An 18,307-nucleotide genomic window follows, 5' to 3' on the forward strand; every position below is an offset into this window, starting at 1 on the left:
TCTCATGGGAAAAATCCATCCCAAACTGCCAGGCCAGATCCTCCCTGAACCGCAACACAAGCAACCTAGAACAGATTTCATCCTCATTAGGGCTCTACAGCCAGGTATAGCTTGGTTCTAGTGGCACAGTGAGCCTGGGATCCACATCTGGGAATAGCTGGCGCACTTAAGGTGGCAAATGCGAAAACAACAATGTGAAGGATGGAATGCTTGAATTAATCTCAGCCACTGGCACTTACTCTGGGGGCTTCACAATCCATCGTTTTTTGCAAACCATGCCACTTCAGCTTAGACCCTGCCATATACAAATCAGTCTTGACCCTGCTCCAATTGTAACAGTCCTGCCCGAACTGCCAAGCCAGGTACTCCCTGAACTGGAGCACAAGAAACCCAAGACCAGTTTCGCCAAAACTGGCAGCAAAATAACAATGGATTGGGATGCCATCCATGTAATTTTCAGTGGGTGAGATTAATTCAAGCATTCCATCTATCCCTTTTTTGTGTACCTTATGTGTCACCCTAAGTGTGACAGATATGCCCAGACGTGGGTCCCGTGCAGACTATGTCACTGGAACCAAGCTGTACCCGGCTGATGAGCCTATAACTATGGCAAAAACGGTCCTAGGTTTCATGTATTCCAGTTCAGGGAGAACCTGGCTTGGTAGTTTGGGATGGACTGTTCCATTGAAGCAGAGTCAAGACTGATTTGCATACAGCTGGGTCCAAACTGAGGTGGCATGGTGTGCAAAATAACAATGGATTGGGATGCGGCCCGAGTAATTACCAGGGGCTGGGATTCATTCAAGCATTCTATCCATCACTTTTTAATGTACCTTATGTGTCGCACTAAGTAGGACAGGTATGCCCAGGTGTGGGTTCCGTGCACACAGTATCACTGGAAACAACCTGTATTCCGGCTGATGAGTTCATAACTAGGGCGAAACCGGTCGGGAGTTGCTGTTGGTCTAGTTCGGAGAGTAACTGGCTTGGAAGTTCAGAGTGGACTGTTCCAATTGGAGCAGGGTCAAGACTGATTTGCCTATATCTGAGTCTAAACTGAGGTGGCATGGTGTGCATAATAACAATGTATTGGGATGCTGCCAGAGTAATTTCCAGTGGGGGAGATTAATCCCTTTTTGTGTACCTTATGTGTCACTCAAAGTGGGACAGGTATGCCCAGACATGGGTCCCGTGCACACTATGTCACTGGAACCAAGCTGTGCCCAGCTGATGAGCCGATAACTAGGGCAAAAACGGTCCTTGTGTTCCAGTTGCACTGGCTTGACAGTTCAGGCTGGATGGTTCCATTAGGAGCAGGGTTAATACTGATTTGAATATAGCTGGGTCCAAACTGATTTGACATGGTGTGCAAAATAACAATGGATTGGGATGTGGCCCAACTAATTACCAGTGGCTGAAATTAATAGATTATTCCATTTATCACATTTTTGTGAAATTCATGTTTAGGTGTCACTAGCTACGTTTGTATTCCCTGACCTTTTACGATCCCACCAGGTTGTTCAAAACCATTGAGGTGCCCCGACGGCTAAGCAGGTTCCAGAGGTGCAGAGCCTCTTGGCACAAGACCTGTGACCGAAATCCACTGTGTTGGTTCATAACCACATGGTGCTGGTGTTGTCCGTGAGGACCTGAACCAGGCTCTCTTTGATGGAGGGTTGGAAGGCCTTCAACAACAAGCAAATGACCCGTACCTCTGACATAGCGGAGTTGGTTGGGTCTCTGCTGGAGACCAAAGTCCTCTGATCTCCACATCTTACAGATTACCTGATCAACCCAGAGTAATGCATCTATCACCACTGCCAACTCTGGATGGGGAAGGGAGAGAGGTTTGTTGCCTGTACAATCATAGTCAAGCAGCCACCACTGCAGGTCTTTTGCAGTATCCTCCGAAACCTGGATGGAATCGGACTCATTAGCTTGTTGCTGAGGCCACTGTGAATTGAGATCCCACAGCAAAGTGTGCATGTTCCAATTGGCATGGTTAATATGTAGGATGCAGGAGGCCAAGAAGTCTTAGAGCCACTCTCACTGAAATCCAGGGCACAGGTTAAAACCTTGGGACCATAGCCTGAATGTCCTGGACTCAATGATCAGAGAGAAGGCATCCATAATGGCTCTGATGAATGACAGCCTCGGCAAAGGAAGTATAATTTTGGCACACTGATCGAGATCTCCAAAGATGTTTGGATGTTAATCATCGTGTGGAGGTGGTGCATGACAGACTGTGGTGTGCCCATTTTAACAACCAATCATCAAGGTAAGGAATGAATGGTATACCCAACCTCTGAAGATTTGCTGTGAACACCGTCATCGCTTTCGTGAGTATCTGAGGGACACTCATGAGGGCAAAGGGGTGCAAAGAAACTAAAAATGCTCTTTGGCCAGGTTGAGCAGCAACGTAATGCCAGTGAGTCCATAGGACGAGAATATGAAAATAAGCATACTGCAGATCCAGTACTACCAGTCAGGCTCCTGGATGCAGGGCAGATAGAACCTGGGCCAAAGTGAATATCTTGAATGTATCCTATCTTAGGAAGAAGTTGAGAGGGCAAATCCATAATATGATAAAGGACTCCGTCCTTCCTCAGCAACAGAAAATAAAGGGAATCATATCCTGTCCATATTTTTGATGCCAGAACACTCTTGATGGCTCGTTAGTCCAAAAGAACCTGGACATCCTGCTGCATAATGGACAAATGGTTCCCCGAAAGACGCTCTGATGGTAGATGGGATATGCAGTCAGTGGGTCGGACAGAAATGGCAAGGCATAAACTGTTGAACTATTTGGATAACCCACTTGTCAGACATAATGCTCTGCCACCCTTGAAGGTCATATGTTATCCTGCATCCTACAGGATGACCATGAGCTGCTAATGGCAAACTAAAGCATCTGGAAAGCGGAAGGGGCAGGAGACTAGCCTGGATGTTGTTGGTTGATCCCAGAACCAGTCCCAGAAACGATGGGGAGGGTCTGTTGCTAAGGAATGGGCCTTGGTGTGTTCTTTAAGCGAAATCTCTGCTGTTGGCACCAATGGGGCAAAATTGCTGGCAATACTGTTGCATGGGGACGGAAAGGCCTATCTAGCACGCTGGGCCCGGCTTTACTTAAAACACCCAGCAGAAACTGCCATATCTACGAAGAGACACGTGCCATAAAATGGCATATCCATTAATAATGCCTGGACGCCACCCAAAAAGCTGTGGATCTAATCCATTAACGTATCCATGAGAGCCTCATCAAAAGGTAAAATTGGTTTTGTCGAAGCTTGGCCAGGCAGCAAAACTTGTGTCAGGGCATTGCTTTTGATTTCTATGGATGGGAGCTGCAAGTCTAGGATTTTGGTGTGCATACTTATTACTACAGCAAATTATGCTGATCCCTGCGGAAGAGAACACAACCCAAAGTCAACAGATCTTGTGGATCCATTAGCAAACTGTCATCATCATATGTAATTGTTTATTTCGGGTACTGCCCATAAAATACATCAAATCCATAAAAACATACATTTTGATTACTTAAAAAGCAATCGGACCATATAGGAGGTTGATACAGCAGAATAAAAAATCTTATTAAAAAGCAGTTAAAAAGAACATTTGATCAAGTTAAAAGAGATAAAAAGGCTAGGCCTAAGACTGTAACTATTTGTGCAATTTGTTTAAGGGCCTCCTGATCGTTCTTAAGATAATCGAGTAATCGTGACTAGGAAAAGTGTGCAAAATAGCAATCGTTAGGGAAATACAAGGGGGAAAATAAACAGGGTATGTATGTACAACATCTCATGTAAACTTAATACTCAAAAAAGGGTAAACAGTTCACTGTCAAGATTCAGGTTTTCCAATTGCTTTTTTCTTTAACACCCATGAAATGTACAGGTACTTGGAGACTGTGAAGGCTAAGGGATCTCTAGTGTCACTTTTGAAAAGTCTCTCCACTTCCCAATAGTGCCTTACACCCAGATTTTTACATACAGACTCCAAACATTTTTTGCGGGCGTTACTATATGCTGGACAGAATAACATAACATGGGACTCCGTTTCCACTATACAATGGCAGTTTGGGCAACAATCCGATTGTGATGTAGCATTGGCCCATTTAGATGTCTGCGCTTTCAAAGGCAAAACCCCACACCTATATTGCTCATACAGGCATTTTAGTTGGTGGGGTAACATTTTGTTCAAATAGGGTTCAAACCTAGGCGTGCTTCAAAAACGTACCCGTCACAGAGTTGGTCAGATGGGTTTCCCTAGTTTGGGATAGGACTCCCGCCCAGTAAGACACTTTTATTTTTTGGGCATCACCTTTTACTATTGTTTCCGCAGTGGTCCATAAATCCCTCATTCCTATTCTATGCAAAAGATCTTTAATTTTTTTCAGCTATGGTGTTCTCAAATTTCTATCAAGAGTCATACGATCTTTCACACACTCTCTGTAGACTGCCAATTCATTAGTGGACCATAATATGACCCAAAATAAAAGGGGTTTTAAGACCACTATTAGATTAATAGGATTGAGAGCCAAGTCTAAGCGAAGCGGTGTAGTGGGAGAGCTTAAAAGTGTTTTGATTAACCTATTTTTGTAAGGCTCTCATTGTTGGTATAACCCCATATCTCGGCTCCGTATATTGCTGATGCTACAGCTGAGGAGTTATATACAGAGATAACCGGAGAGACAGCTCTGCTAGATGCTGCTCTGAACCAACTCACTATAGTGAAGGCTTTCTGGTGGAGGGTAGTTTTACTTTTTGCCGCCCGCTGCCTGGGTGTCACTTAGTCTCACCCCTAGATAGTCGAAGTGGTGGACTACCTCTAATGGGCACCCCTCAATGGTCACACTACCTCTGTACCCTTTGTGTGGGTTGATCATCGTGACTTTAAATTTAGACTAATTTATCTTTTGGCCCTTTTCTCCACAAAAGGTAACAAAAGCGTTTAATTCTGATTGGAGACCCATGGGGGTTCTGGAGATCAGCAGGGTGTCGCCGGCATTCATCAATATAGGAGTTGGTATTCCTGCCACATTTCGGGGCGTCATGTTTGCATTCCATCAGTCTCTTCATTGCACCATTAATGAATGGACTAAACAATGTTGGCGCGAGGACACACCCCTGTCTGACTCCCTTCGAGATCTCTATCTTTTCAGTCAAGTCCCCCAAGGGGTTCCATCTGACCCTTGCATATGTATTAATGGGAAGGAGCCTAACAATTCTTAAAATTCTCATATTAGTGGGACACATCATCCCCATCCTCTCCATTGTCATCACCCAATTCATGTTGATTATGGTCAGAATCAGATCAAAAAAGGTTGTGGAGTGCCTGTGGGCAACTCCTAGGTAATAGCAACAGCTTTTTTGAGTCTGAATGAGGTTGCGTTTGTATTTGAGTTGAACACAACTTTGTAATGAAAGATCCGTGATACGTCTGGTGATGCCTCCGATGTCCCCGTCTGTCACAGGCAAATCTGTAGACACCAAACCACCAGTTTCGGTAGGAAATTGGCTGTTGTCTTTAAGACAGCGGTTGAGAAGCCTAACATCAAGTTCTTACTGCTCCTGCTGGTTTTTCCAGGTTAGCACTGCACACTTTGTTTCTTGGGATCCTCTCTTCTTCCCAGGATAGGAAATACAGTTCACATAAATATCTGGGGCCTAATTTGTTCTTGTGGTGTGAAAGAGATTCAAGGGGCAGCTGAGTCGATCACTCCACAATCTCCTTCCAGGAGAATCAAGAATACTTGCACATATGCATCCTCTTTTCTTCTCTGTTCCAGTCACCATTCACATTTACACTCTGGGTGAAATTTATAGAAGCACTAAAGTAGTGACTGGTCTGAGCTTTAAACATTTCACTATCAAATCTCCATCCTACATTTTCCAATAATTCAATACGTTTTTGGGCTGTACCGCTTCCAGGAAGAACCCTTTCTGGATTTTCTAAAATGGCAGTAAAAAGGCTTAGGCCAGGTCACCTGTTTGGGATCTTCAAGTCTGTCCTGAGTTTGTCAATACTAAATAACCACATCCTTTCTCCATCAAAGAGCAACTCCCTATACCACTTGTGTATCTATTGCCTCCTCTCCAAATAAACTGCAAGTATGTGCCTGGGGAGACTGTTTTTACATGGATTCTCCTGCAGTGTTCTTCCTTTGACTTATGAGTGGGACTGAATGAGAAAGGGGGTATTCCTTTCTGTTGCATGGCTGTCGAACCTTCCCTTTTCCCCTTACCACTATCAGCTGAGCACAGTGAAGCCGATTCCTGTAGATGTTGGCTCTTTAAATTACGTTCTGTACTGTAGACAGTGGACCCACAGAAGGAGCCAGTGAGCCAAAAGGTCCACTGTCGCAGGCAGAGTAGTAATTAGGCAGAAGGTTCATGCCTACAACCTCCATCCTTCTTCTATACACTGAAGCTGAACCCTAAGCATTCCTTCTGGGCAAACTGGATCTAATTCTATGTAGAAGGCATAGTCGAACAATTTCCAGAAATAATTTTTCTGAAATTTGCAGTAAACGTCTAAGTTCATTAATTAATTCGATTTTCACTAATTAGCAGCATGGCTCAAGAAAATAATTTGTAGGTGGTCCTTAGCTCGCGGTACAGAAATGGCATGCTAACATGACTTTCATGTTACACTTTTTGCCATTATGCAACTAGGGCTTGTGGACTTTATGGCAGATTTGAAACTTGAATTATTTTATAGCAAATGCAGGCCTAAGCATGCAAAAAATGGGTTGATGTATCATCCTAACCATGTAGCTTTGTCTACGGTACCACACGGATGAATCCATTTTACCAAGTTTGAAATCCCACATGTGGGTGACATAAGGACATGCTATATCCCACTTTAGTATTTCAGTTTTATGCCTCTTGCATAGTCACTATCAATATTTACAGTGGTCACACATAAAAGCCAAACATTCCAAAGTGTCAACATGTTATAAGAGAGACAGAGATAATGTGCGTTTTCAGAACACTCTTACTGCTCAAAGGTGCAAAAACACGAGTAATTTAGGTTCATAAAAAAGATAAAAATGTGGTGGGGAGAAGATTTTCCAACACACGCTATACCCAAACTAAGAGAGATAAAATCCTAACTTTTTGCTTGGAAGATTGCATTGCACAGGGGAAAAAACCTGGACAACCCACTGACTATGCACAGACAGGGACCTCTTCCGTCCCTCCTTAGACCTATAAGAATCCCTCTGTCAGACTCTACACCCACCACTACCTTGATCGTGGGTAACCCAACCCAACCTCCTATCAAAATTCCAATCGGTCCATAGATGTAGCCCATAAATCATCAGGAACTATGAAGGCCAACCAGTATGTGTGGTCCAGTTTGACTCCTGTACAATTGCCATTTACCTACGGAAAGGCAAACCATGACAACAGGGCAAACAAAAAGCAAAGGATGAGTGTGACACCACCTACATTATAAAGATTTACAGTACTTGCCAATTTGATTAACTAGGCTCCCGACCATTCACTGACCTACCTGTGTCTGGGGTTGGCCTCCCGTTTAGCCTGTGGATTGGCACAGAGTCACCTACTGATCTCTTTGGCCTGTACTGACATAATCAAAGCCATTAGACTCGATGAATTCTGTTCTGTGTGAATCACTTGTTTCAGTGCTATCAATTTTACGTCAGAGAAAGGCACAAGGTCTAGTTCTCCATTGATAGGTCCAAACAGGGGTCCTGTATTTATAAGACCCTCAGCCAGGTCATTCTCCCTCCTTTTTATTTAGTATCTCAAATGAGTGAACTTTTAAATACATGAGTTCAGGATGTGGGTTTCACAAGCACCTCTTATATTTGATTTAGTAGACTGTAATGTTACTCCATCTATAATAAGATTGTGTATGACATTTACGGTTTACATGACGACTGACTTGGCTCTAAGTTCACTAACGGTGTTGTTGGGATGCAAGCGATGAATGTTTCGATAAACTATTGCTTTGTATCACTGCATAGACAGGCATTTATTAAATCTGATGTACTAAGGTGACACAATCCAGCACATTAAAGAAATACACTTTTTTGAATTTTGAAGAGATTGCATTATAATTTTACATTATGTTTTCTGCACAATGCACTTGCCAAACAGTTTCATGGCTCAGCTTCTGGAAGGACTCTTACAGCCAAGCCAGACCCATGGCTCCGTTTTGGCTCAGCTTGCCGTAATAGCTTCACATCGCTCCTTCTTCCATTTGTTACTCGGGCTTGGTACATGGGGCAATCAACTTGATAAAATGATTTGTAAAAGGCGAGGACTAGAAATCAGGAGACCTGGCCTCATTCACCAATTTGACAGCCCTACCATGAAGGCTCCTTGTAGCAAACGAAAAAAGAGTGTGTTTAGTTAAAATACTTTTAAAATAAGTAATCCTATAGCAGGGACTACAGGGTATTGTGCTGTACATGGCCATAGTTAGGAGTTCCCAGGAAGAATTACCAGGAGGCAAGTAGAATGGTCAGGGCCGTAGCTTCAGCACGGATGTTTGGGGTGTGACACCCGTCAAATGCATTCTTGGATTGGTAGTTATGTCTGGGGGCCTGATTCAGGTTGGGTATGTCTGTGTAAATTTTTCTCGTTGTTTTCAATTCACTAAGAGCTTTTGACTAAGGGTGGGTGGTGAACTCCGCTCGGCCAGCGGAGTTTTCAGAGTTTTACCAACTCAGCGCTCCGCTTGGAACGCGGAGTTCAGCAAACACTCTGATTCCACGGCATAGCGGAGTTTGCCCTGCCACCCACCCAGAGGCTGCTGCAGGTTTACCTGGTCATGGTGCTTCTCCGCTGTGCCGTGCCAGGCCCATCCAAAACAAAACCTGTATGCTCTACGTCACTCTTGGGAGGACTGCCCATGCGTGCAAGCATTCCAAGTCCTTCCTAGACGTAGAGCCTAGGAGTTATGTTTTGCTATAGATGAGCTTGGAGACTGGAAGAGATAGCCAGGAGCAGGACAACCCAGGCACGGCGGAGAAGCACCAGGTAAGCCGCGCAGATGGCTGCCTGCATCATGCTTCATGCAGGCAGGGGGCGGAGCGGAATTCCACCTAGATTTTAGCCAATTCAGTGGAATTTCGCAAAGTGGCACTCGGCCAACTCCGCCCAGGGTTAGTTTTGACTTGTTCATTTTTTGGATCGGGATAATAAAGCTTTATAGTGATTGGTTTACCGAAGGAGTAGTACATCTGCACTATAGAAGTACTTCTTGAATGGATACAAATGTACAACTTTTTGGAATTCACAAACATTGGCAGTAGTAGGTTTGGAATTTTGCCCCACTATCGTTTCCAGGCATGCTACTAGTAATGAAACACCCTAAAGGTGATAGGATAAATGATGTCAAATAGTCTACTCTAACCAGTGGAAATCACTCAGGTAGCATTTCAACCCATTGTTTTTCACCTACTCTGCCACTGTAGACAGAGGCCCACCTAATGCAACTCTGTTCCTCATGGAAACGGCCCATCACAAACTTTGGTCATCCCACCTCGCCGCTCTGCAGTCCTCTGCTTTTATAGTTGGGAAATTTGAGATTCACACCTCGTCGCAAATCTAGCTGACTAAGCTACGCTCCTGAACTTCACCTGGCGTTCCCCAGAGACATATCCTGAAATAAGTACCAGACACTCTCAAGTAGAAAGAGCCGGAACAGATAAGGTTTTTAGCTGGAAGTCACGATCAATTATCAGCCACCATAGTGGAACATCACGGAAATGATCAGCAAGTTTGAAAAACATTCAGCGAAGGCTGCATCAGGGACCATGTGAAGGGAGGGTCGTGTTTCCATGCACATTCGCCTCACAATTAAATACTCGGTACAAACTGTGCTTGGAAGACCTTCAAGAATGCAGGAACACTAGCTGCCAAATTATGTCATTAAAGATGCTCATTTACAAATTAGTGTGCACTGCAGTAAACATCGCCGTAAAATGTGTCTAGTAACTACCAAGTGTATGCCTACACGTATGGCCCACTGTACTTCTTCAGGGTCTGCATGTTTAATGCAATGTGCAGGTTTTTCTTCTCACCGAGTTCTGTGAATTAAAACATCGTATTCAGCTTTTTTTCCCGTACATTTATGATTGTGGGGTATTACATGTATGTGTAGAAATTAGTTGCATCTGCGACCAAGCTATTTATCAGCTTATTTTCTTCATGGTACCTGCGAAGTGTATACTATTACTGCAGCGACGTATTTGCTTGATATGCCCAGCCTCGACATTAATGAATAAACACTTGATTTGTAAAGGAGAGTTAATAGGGTTTTTGAGTGCCTCCCACCCCCCCAAATGTACCGACGTCCTTTAAAAAAAATATAAAAATCATGCGCTCCTCAATTCTTAGCCCGATAACTGTAGGAGCCAACAGCAACTAAACTTCTATAAATATACACGTTGGAAAGATTCGCAGCGAAATCAAGAGCGAGGATCGTGTTTAATTACAAGAAACTGAATTGAGCATTGAAAATATATACCTGCAGCTGTCTTTCTGTCATCTTTCTGTGAAGTATCTGCAGGCACTTGGTGAAATCTGTCAAGTCTTGATCCGGTGTTTCAATCAACTCACACCCCTGAACACCCCAAACAAGAAAAGAAAGAAACATTGATTAAAGAAAACAGTGATACTTCCATGAATGTTTTTCCCGTCTACAACAACAACAAAAAAACGATTTTAACGTACTTATTTTATGTAATGTTTGTCTTTTAAAATAAGCTCATGAGACAGTCAAGTGGCTGGGTGTAGAGTTGGCTGGCCTAACCAATCAGAACTCAGCTGTCACATCATATACCATAATCAACTTAAGATGCCTCACAAGCATTCAGCACATTCTAGAAGGTTCTAGCAAGCCTCCCAAAACGATGACTGTGCAATGATACGCCTGTCATGCCAGAGCCTGAATAAATAGCTGACGGTACTCTCATTCTCTACCTGCAAGGGCAATAAGCAATGTTTTAGGAATGTGCAATGCATATGCGTGCAATGTTGTCGTTTAAGAATTGTAAAAAAAAACACACCTGTATATTTTTAATTGAATGTCAATTTTGGTGCAAGCTGCCTTCAAGACAATGTACATGTAATCTAAAATAGACATTAAAGAAAAATCAAAATGTGTCAATACAGGTGTGTCTAATCATTTTTTGTAAACTGCCAAATCATATATATGCACTACACATAACTGGAATATTTTAAACGTATTAAAATGTAGAAATTACACTAGATAAGGCAAAACGTTTGTCGTCAATAAATGTAAAATCAATGTTAGTTCTAAACTTAAAACCTCTAAGATATGTATTAATGGCACATTGTTTCTTGTCTAGTGCATTTTCCGTATATAATTGCATATTAATTTACTGTAAAATGTTTTAAGGTGTAATGCATATGTGTTTATTTTGATCACTTATCAAGTTAAAATAAACACACCTGTATTAACTCTTTAAAGAACATTTTTAAAAGTGTTATTTTTTGGTGAAAGTGTCCATTATCATGATGTGATGAATGCTTGTGCCAAACTTTCTCTGCCCATAAAAATATTTTTCACACTAATATTTGCATTGTACAAATATGCAATTAAAAAAAATCTTTTGTCTTTACTGTCTGAAATTTAAGTTTGAATAGTTATTACTCATTTTCATCATTAACGTTGCCAATAATCAATGACTTTTATATGAACAATTAAGTCTGGAAAAACTCTGTACAATGTTTTTTATTTATAAATGAGATACTTCTCTCAAATATATTATTTGGAAAAAAATCATAAAGGAAGGAGAAACACGATACACAGCAACAGCCTGTGGAATTGTTGTCCAAAGCTTGCCTCCGAAACAGACTGCCAACGGGTAACCTCCTCAGGAAGAGGCCTCTAGCAGGCAAAGGGCAGGCATTTCAAGGATCTTTCTTGGGAAAGGTGAGTTTAGGTTTGACGTGGGTCAGGGACAGGTGGGATATCAAATTGGGAGGAGGAATACAGGTAGGAGCGGTGGGAGGGGATTGGGTTAGGCCGGTAGAGGGAGCTGGAGTGGGTGATGTGCGTGTGTCTGCATGTTTTTCAGGTGCATGTGGGTCTGGTGTATGTTGTGTAGGGTTGGATGTGTGTGTTAGTTTGGATGAGTGTGCATGTGTCTGTATGTTTTGCAGTTTGTTGTGTATGTTTGGATGTGTGTGGGTTGGCAGGTGTTTGGTGTTCGGGTGAGTGTGTGTGTTTGGGGGTGTTTTGGGGGGTGCTTGTGTGTGAGTGTGCTTTGGATGAGTTTGCTGTTGAGGTGGTTGCTGTGGTGCTTGTGGGTGTACTGGTGGTTGTGGTGGTGGGTGTGGCAGTGGTTGGTGTGTAGATGTGGTGGGGTGATTGTGGTCGTAGGGGGCATGGTGGTGGTTGTGGGTGTGGTGATGGTTGTGCTGCTTGTGGGTGGGGTGGTAGTTGTGGATGTAGTGTCAATCGTGAGTTGTGCTGCTGGTGTCTGTTTGAGTGGGTGCCTGCAAAGAAGCGAGTGTACTTGGGATAGGGCTGGGACTTTGGAATTGGGATCATGAAGGGACCTGAATTGGGGCAGAAGGTTGAGCTGATTTGAAAGGCTGCAGTCAGCGAGGAGGCTAGTCTTGCAAATGTTCTCTGCAGGTCACCCATTCAGCTATGAATGGCTTCCAGGTATGCTACCATTTGTTGCATTTGGCAACAAAGGCCCTGGATTTCATTCAGGAGTGTAGTCTGGCCTTGTACGAGCATCCAGGGTGACACCGGCAAGGGGTGAAGTGCCTGTAGCCAAGGAGACCACAGCCCTTTTAGGGGGGTTAGGTTTGGCCAACTGGGGGGTGGAGCAAGAGGGAGAGAGGAGATGGGTCTCTGCGTGGCAGACAAGGATGCAGTTGCCACAGTTACTGTAGGCTACATCACCACCAGGGACTAGTCACTTGGGAAGGCCTTCAAAGATGATGATGAGATGGTGGCCTCCGTTTCAGTCCCCCTACCCTTCGAGCCACTTTGTCCATCAGTGTCTGAGGTCTCATCACCCGAAACACAATGGCAGACTGCTTTCCTGCCTACGTGGCCAATGTCCCATTCGCCTGCTCTTGAAGATGCCGAAAAGACATATGCAGTAGTTTTATTGAATCTGTGCAATAGGACTGATCATGAACTTTTCTCTCAAAACATTTTCCTAATTTTCATATGCCACCTGCTGCAAGGCTTATCTCATGCATGTAGGGAACATCTTCTAAAACCATTTCGTCACAGTTTTGTAAGTTCCAATTACTGCTTCGATATAATTTTTTTAATCTTTTACCTTCACCATTTTCGAATCTCTCCAGGAACTGTTTAACCCGTTTACCGCGGCAGACATTCCGCCGCGGTGTGGGCTGTCTACTGAGTGGGCGGGGCTGCGTCGGCCAACGGTTGTGCACAGCACCGTTGGCCGACGCGAGCACGGAACGGGTTATCAACACTGAATGGGTCTCATTGGTTGTACTGAACCTATGCCACAAAAACAATATAAAGCAAAAAAACCTTAGTGCATTGTGTGTACAAGGTAAAAAAGCTGATTTCCTATTAATTTGATAATATAAAAATATAAATCATTGTCTGTTAATATTTACTGAAATGATGTATCAATATTTGCATAAACTGAAAGCATATTGCTTTGCTTGGTCATTTCACAATGGTAACACTTACTTCATGTAACTTAAGTATACTTAACATTTAGAAAAGTATGTTCGCGTATTCAGTGCTTAAGTAGCTTGTCATGTATTCCTATAGGTTCTGAATCGATCCCCCTATTCCTGACCCTATTCTGGTTAAACTAACTATCAAGTTAACTAACAGTCAGCCCATGAGGCAAGAAAAGCCCCCATGATGCAGATACCGTTATCTGACGCAGTCAAACTACGGCACAGGAACGTGTTATCTGATTAGGTCATAACGCTTGAGATCTAATTAGACAAGCGACATTCCTCCAGCCCCTGATAAGGCATACGACGTTCTCATAACAAATCAAACCTATGACAACCGGGAAAATCCGTGCGGCCATTGTTTTGATTTCACAGAGAACTTCAGTAAAAGAATGTGCTAACGAGCAAGTCGTATGACATCTTTATTGACGCATCTATGTCCATCCTTACGTCAATCTCGGCACCTTTAAGGTATAAATATTGCCGATCTTGCCCTATGCAAACACACGCGTGGTGACGAGACGGAGCAGCCATACTTGCCGAAGCCCAGAAGCAGAGCAGACCCCGCTGGCAGCAGCCCCGCCTTCCTGACGCGCTGAGAGACGCGCTGCTATCTCCTACCGAGAGACCCAGCACCGGCGCTTTCGGCAGCCCTCGCAGGCAGCCTGGAATATCGAGACCAGAGAAAGAGATACCATTCCTCATTCATCCTAACTTCCAGGTACAGAACTGAATAACCCCTCACAGAGAATTCTTTAGTTATTCACTTGGCAAAAACAAACTTAACTTAAACTGTAACTTTCTATTCCCGCCCACGCATTAGACTTAGGTCAGGTACACGGGTAGGCGTATTTAGAAACACCAGTTGAGTACGTTTAGTCAAATGTATATGTGTATGTAAATATATTTTAATCATTTTAAACATCATATGGCTCAGAAACCATATCAATGTTTTTACAGTGTTATTTTATACTATTGCTTTTAATGTATGCACTTTACTTAACTATAAGTATTGCAATAATATCGATCCATTTCTCTTGTACGAGAAAAGAGACTGATCAATAAATAACACCTTTTTATTGAACACGCCCGTCTCTTCCTTTTCTCTACAATCTGATGAGACTAAGAATGCACGTACTGACTGAGTAAAATAATTGCCTTGTGCTCACACGACTCTGGAGATACACTCTTGATTAGGGGAGAGCAAAGTTGTCATGTTCTATGGTTGTCAGAAACTAAATCCCTTCTTGTCTAATCAGGGGAGTTAATTCTTTCCTGAACATTCGAGAAAGTTTCTAGCGAACTCTGAGCTACGCTGGCAAACCCAAAACTTAAGTCTAGTATCGACAGTAGTAGACCTAGTTAACGTCTGGCCTAGGCCTTTACTGCTGTAGGTATTATTCCAATGCGCAGAGCCTATTGGGAAGATAGGAACTACACTACATGGCGCCCAACGCGTTTGGAAAGGGCGATAAAACTAACGTAAGACATTTAGAGTAACTCAGTCGTGCTTTCTCACTCAGACCCCTTTTCCCAAATACTCCAAAGACGTCTGGAGTGGGTGAAAGGTAATATCCTCCAAAACCTCGCAGGAGGGAACTCCTATGTAAGGTTCTTGGTTTAGTCAACGTTGAAGGATACACTGTTCCAAAATATTGTGCATCTAATCTTTGTTCCATAAAGAAACCTGATCTGCAAACAAACATAATACCATCCTGTCGGTAAAATGTCAGACAGTGATGATGAAAGAGAGGCAGTTAGATTAGCAGCTGAAATAGCAGCAACAGATACTGCACTAAAGGATGCAGACGCGGATATAATACTCATTCCGGTCAGCAAAAGGAAATCTATAACCTTAAAACTTATAGAAAATGGACTGACACCTAGAGGTGGCACAGTCATATTCGTAATTGAGGCACACGAATATCGGCAGACAGAGGTATACTATACATGGATACATTTTCCAGCAGCAAATGCTGTAACAAAGTACTTCCACTATTACAAAATAGAGGTTCCACCCGACATTTACACTCCTTTCGAGGAGGTGGAAGTACCACTCAAATTCCAAGAGCATTTGCTCTTATTTGATGGCGCCCTAATACATAACAATCACATTACAAGGCTCGGTCCTTTAGGTAGACCAGGAGCAACGTGGCCGGTCTTAGCCGGATACACACCACACCCAGACATCGAAGGAATGTCTACTGGAGAGCTGTTAATACAGCTAAAACAATTACTCAAAATTCATAGACAATTAGTCCAGTATGTAATGCGGACTTCAACAATTCAGCCAGCGATTAAACTTCCACAGCTGACCCCTCACCAGGGGAACACAAATAAAATCACACCACAGAACATCCAATCCTGCCTAGGTAAAGTTCCGGCTAAACGGGAACAGATACCATTCTGGTTGGCACAGAAAATCACCCAAATAGAGGCGGTGTTTCCTGACACCACCCCGCTAGAAAAACACAGGATTCTGACTATATGTCTCCCAATGGGAATCGCACCACACATAGAGGACTGTGACACTTGGGGTACAGTCTTTGCTTCAATCTACACAAAAACGCACGGTGTTCCATCCATTTCGGTAATACCAGATGTGCTAAAACAAATTCAAGATGAATACGGTCCAGAACCAGCTTTAACTCTTGGTATGAAATTACTGAAAGACTTCAAGCAGGTCTCGGCTATATTATTAGCCAATATAAAAGGTGAAGCAGCAAACGTGGCGATCCGCCAGAGGTTAAAAGAGACAGATATAGCAGACCAACCAACTGAAATTGCCAGAATCATAGAAAAATCTTATGAAGAACTAGGTAGAGATAGTTTAGGTGGAATACCAGTAAAACCGCAACTGACTGAAAGTCCAGAAAAAATATTTTTTAATAATAATTCACCAAAAAAGAACTGGGATGGAAACAAACAATCCAATCCAAAAGAAAAGAAATTCCAGTCCCGAGGAAGGTCTCCTAGGCGAAGGGAGAAATCTCCGAACCAGAGACACAGGTCACCCCAGAGTGACCCCTCTGGGAAAAGATATAACCTTAGAAATAGGGATAATATTAAAAAACCTGATAGATATCAAGACATTGATACACGTCCCTCTCAATCTTTTCAGACTTCCTCGCAGAAATCGGAAAGAAGAGGACGATCAGAACAAAGAGAAGAGCACGCCAAGTCCAAAGACAAGGAACCTGCTCAACAAAAAAAGAAATTACAATTTCCAAAAAAGAAGGTAGCCAGTATCAAGGTAGTTAACAATGCCGAGAATACTGAGGACACAACTGAAAAATGGAGAGTGGGCTCAGACAATGCTAGACAGCGCAGCAGAAGTGAGCATAGCTCGCAAAAATTCCTCATTCGATATATGCCCGGCTCACATCTTGCGGCAGATTTATACTGCCTGCCCGGCGCCCCCTCTGGGCTTCCTTAATGATTCACTGGCACGAGGGGTTGTCACTCCACCGCTAAAAGCCGCTTCTATCGTCCCTATATTGAAGAAGCCGGGAGCCGACCCCTCTGTGATGGCTAACTATCGCCCCATCTCCCTTCTCCCTTTTCTGGCGAAGGTGCTGGAGCGGCACGTTACATCTGCACTCAGCTCCTTTGCCGAGGAGAATGGGAGGCTGGCTCCATGTCAGGCGGGATTCCGGCCTAGGCACTCGACAGAGTCAGTGGTGGTGTCAGTATCAGACACCCTCAGAGAGGGTATGGACGCCGGTAGATCTCAGGCGCTGGTCCTTCTTGATTTGTCCGCCGCTTTTGACACGGTGGATCACTCCATCTTGCTTTCCCGTGTCAAGGCGGCGGGCATAGGAGGATCAGCCCTTATCTGGCTCTCGTCCTTTCTGAGGGACCGGACCCAGGCGGTCCATCATGGGGAGTTTTCATCTACCCCCTGCCAGGTCCAGTGCGGTGTTCCCCAGGGTTCTTCTCTCTCTCCTTTACTCTTTAATCTTTATATCGCTCCGCTCATCTTTGCTCTACAGCAACTGGAGGTCTCGGTATATAACTATGCCGATGACCTCCAGCTCATCTTTAATCTTTCTCCTACTCCTGACTCTATCTCGAATTTCCAATCTACTCTATCTTTCATCAGGGACTGGATGAACTTCAACCACCTGAAACTCAATCCCGATAAAACGGAGCTTGTGGTGACGGGTGGTTGCTCCAGTCCCTGGAACTCTCTTTTCTGGCCCCCTTCTTTTGGTTCTCCTCCCATCCCTGTTTCCTCTGTTAAGACTCTTGGTATTAAGTTAAACAATCAACTTACTATGCACTCCCAGATTGGCTCTGTGGTTTCTTCTTGCTTTCTTACTCTTCGCATCATTCGTTCTATTTCCCGTTTCTTTTCTTTCCCTGCACTTAAGCTCATCCTGTCCGCACTGGTCCTGTCCCGCCTGGACTACGGGAACATTCTGTACAATGGCATCCCTCAGTACAGCCTCCGGAAATTGCAATTAGTGCAAAACCAGGCTGCCCGCCTTGCCTTTGGTCTTCCTAAATTCCACCACACCTCTCCCCTCCTGAAGACCCTTCACTGGCTTCCGGTGCGGGAACGTGCCCTATTTAAACTAGGCTGCATGGCGTTCCAGGCCAGAACTGGCCTGGCCCCT

General features: G+C 43.8%; 1 protein-coding gene across 6 annotated transcripts in view; it reads right to left on the minus strand.

The window, feature by feature from the left end:
* LOC144784620 (thiamine pyrophosphokinase 1-like) overlaps window positions 1-18,307 on the minus strand; it is a 1,414,696-nt gene that overhangs the window by 687,472 nt on the left and 708,917 nt on the right. For all 6 annotated transcript variants that reach the window (XM_078663541.1, XM_078663543.1, XM_078663544.1 and 3 more), the window contains one exon: window positions 10,504-10,599. In XM_078663541.1, the coding sequence (XP_078519667.1) occupies window positions 10,504-10,599 (96 nt within the window). The remainder of the gene's footprint in view (window positions 1-10,503; window positions 10,600-18,307) is intronic.

The sequence above is a fragment of the Lissotriton helveticus genome, chromosome 10, assembly GCF_964261635.1.
Source record: "Lissotriton helveticus chromosome 10, aLisHel1.1, whole genome shotgun sequence".
In the NCBI taxonomy this organism is placed as follows: domain Eukaryota; kingdom Metazoa; phylum Chordata; class Amphibia; order Caudata; family Salamandridae; genus Lissotriton; species Lissotriton helveticus.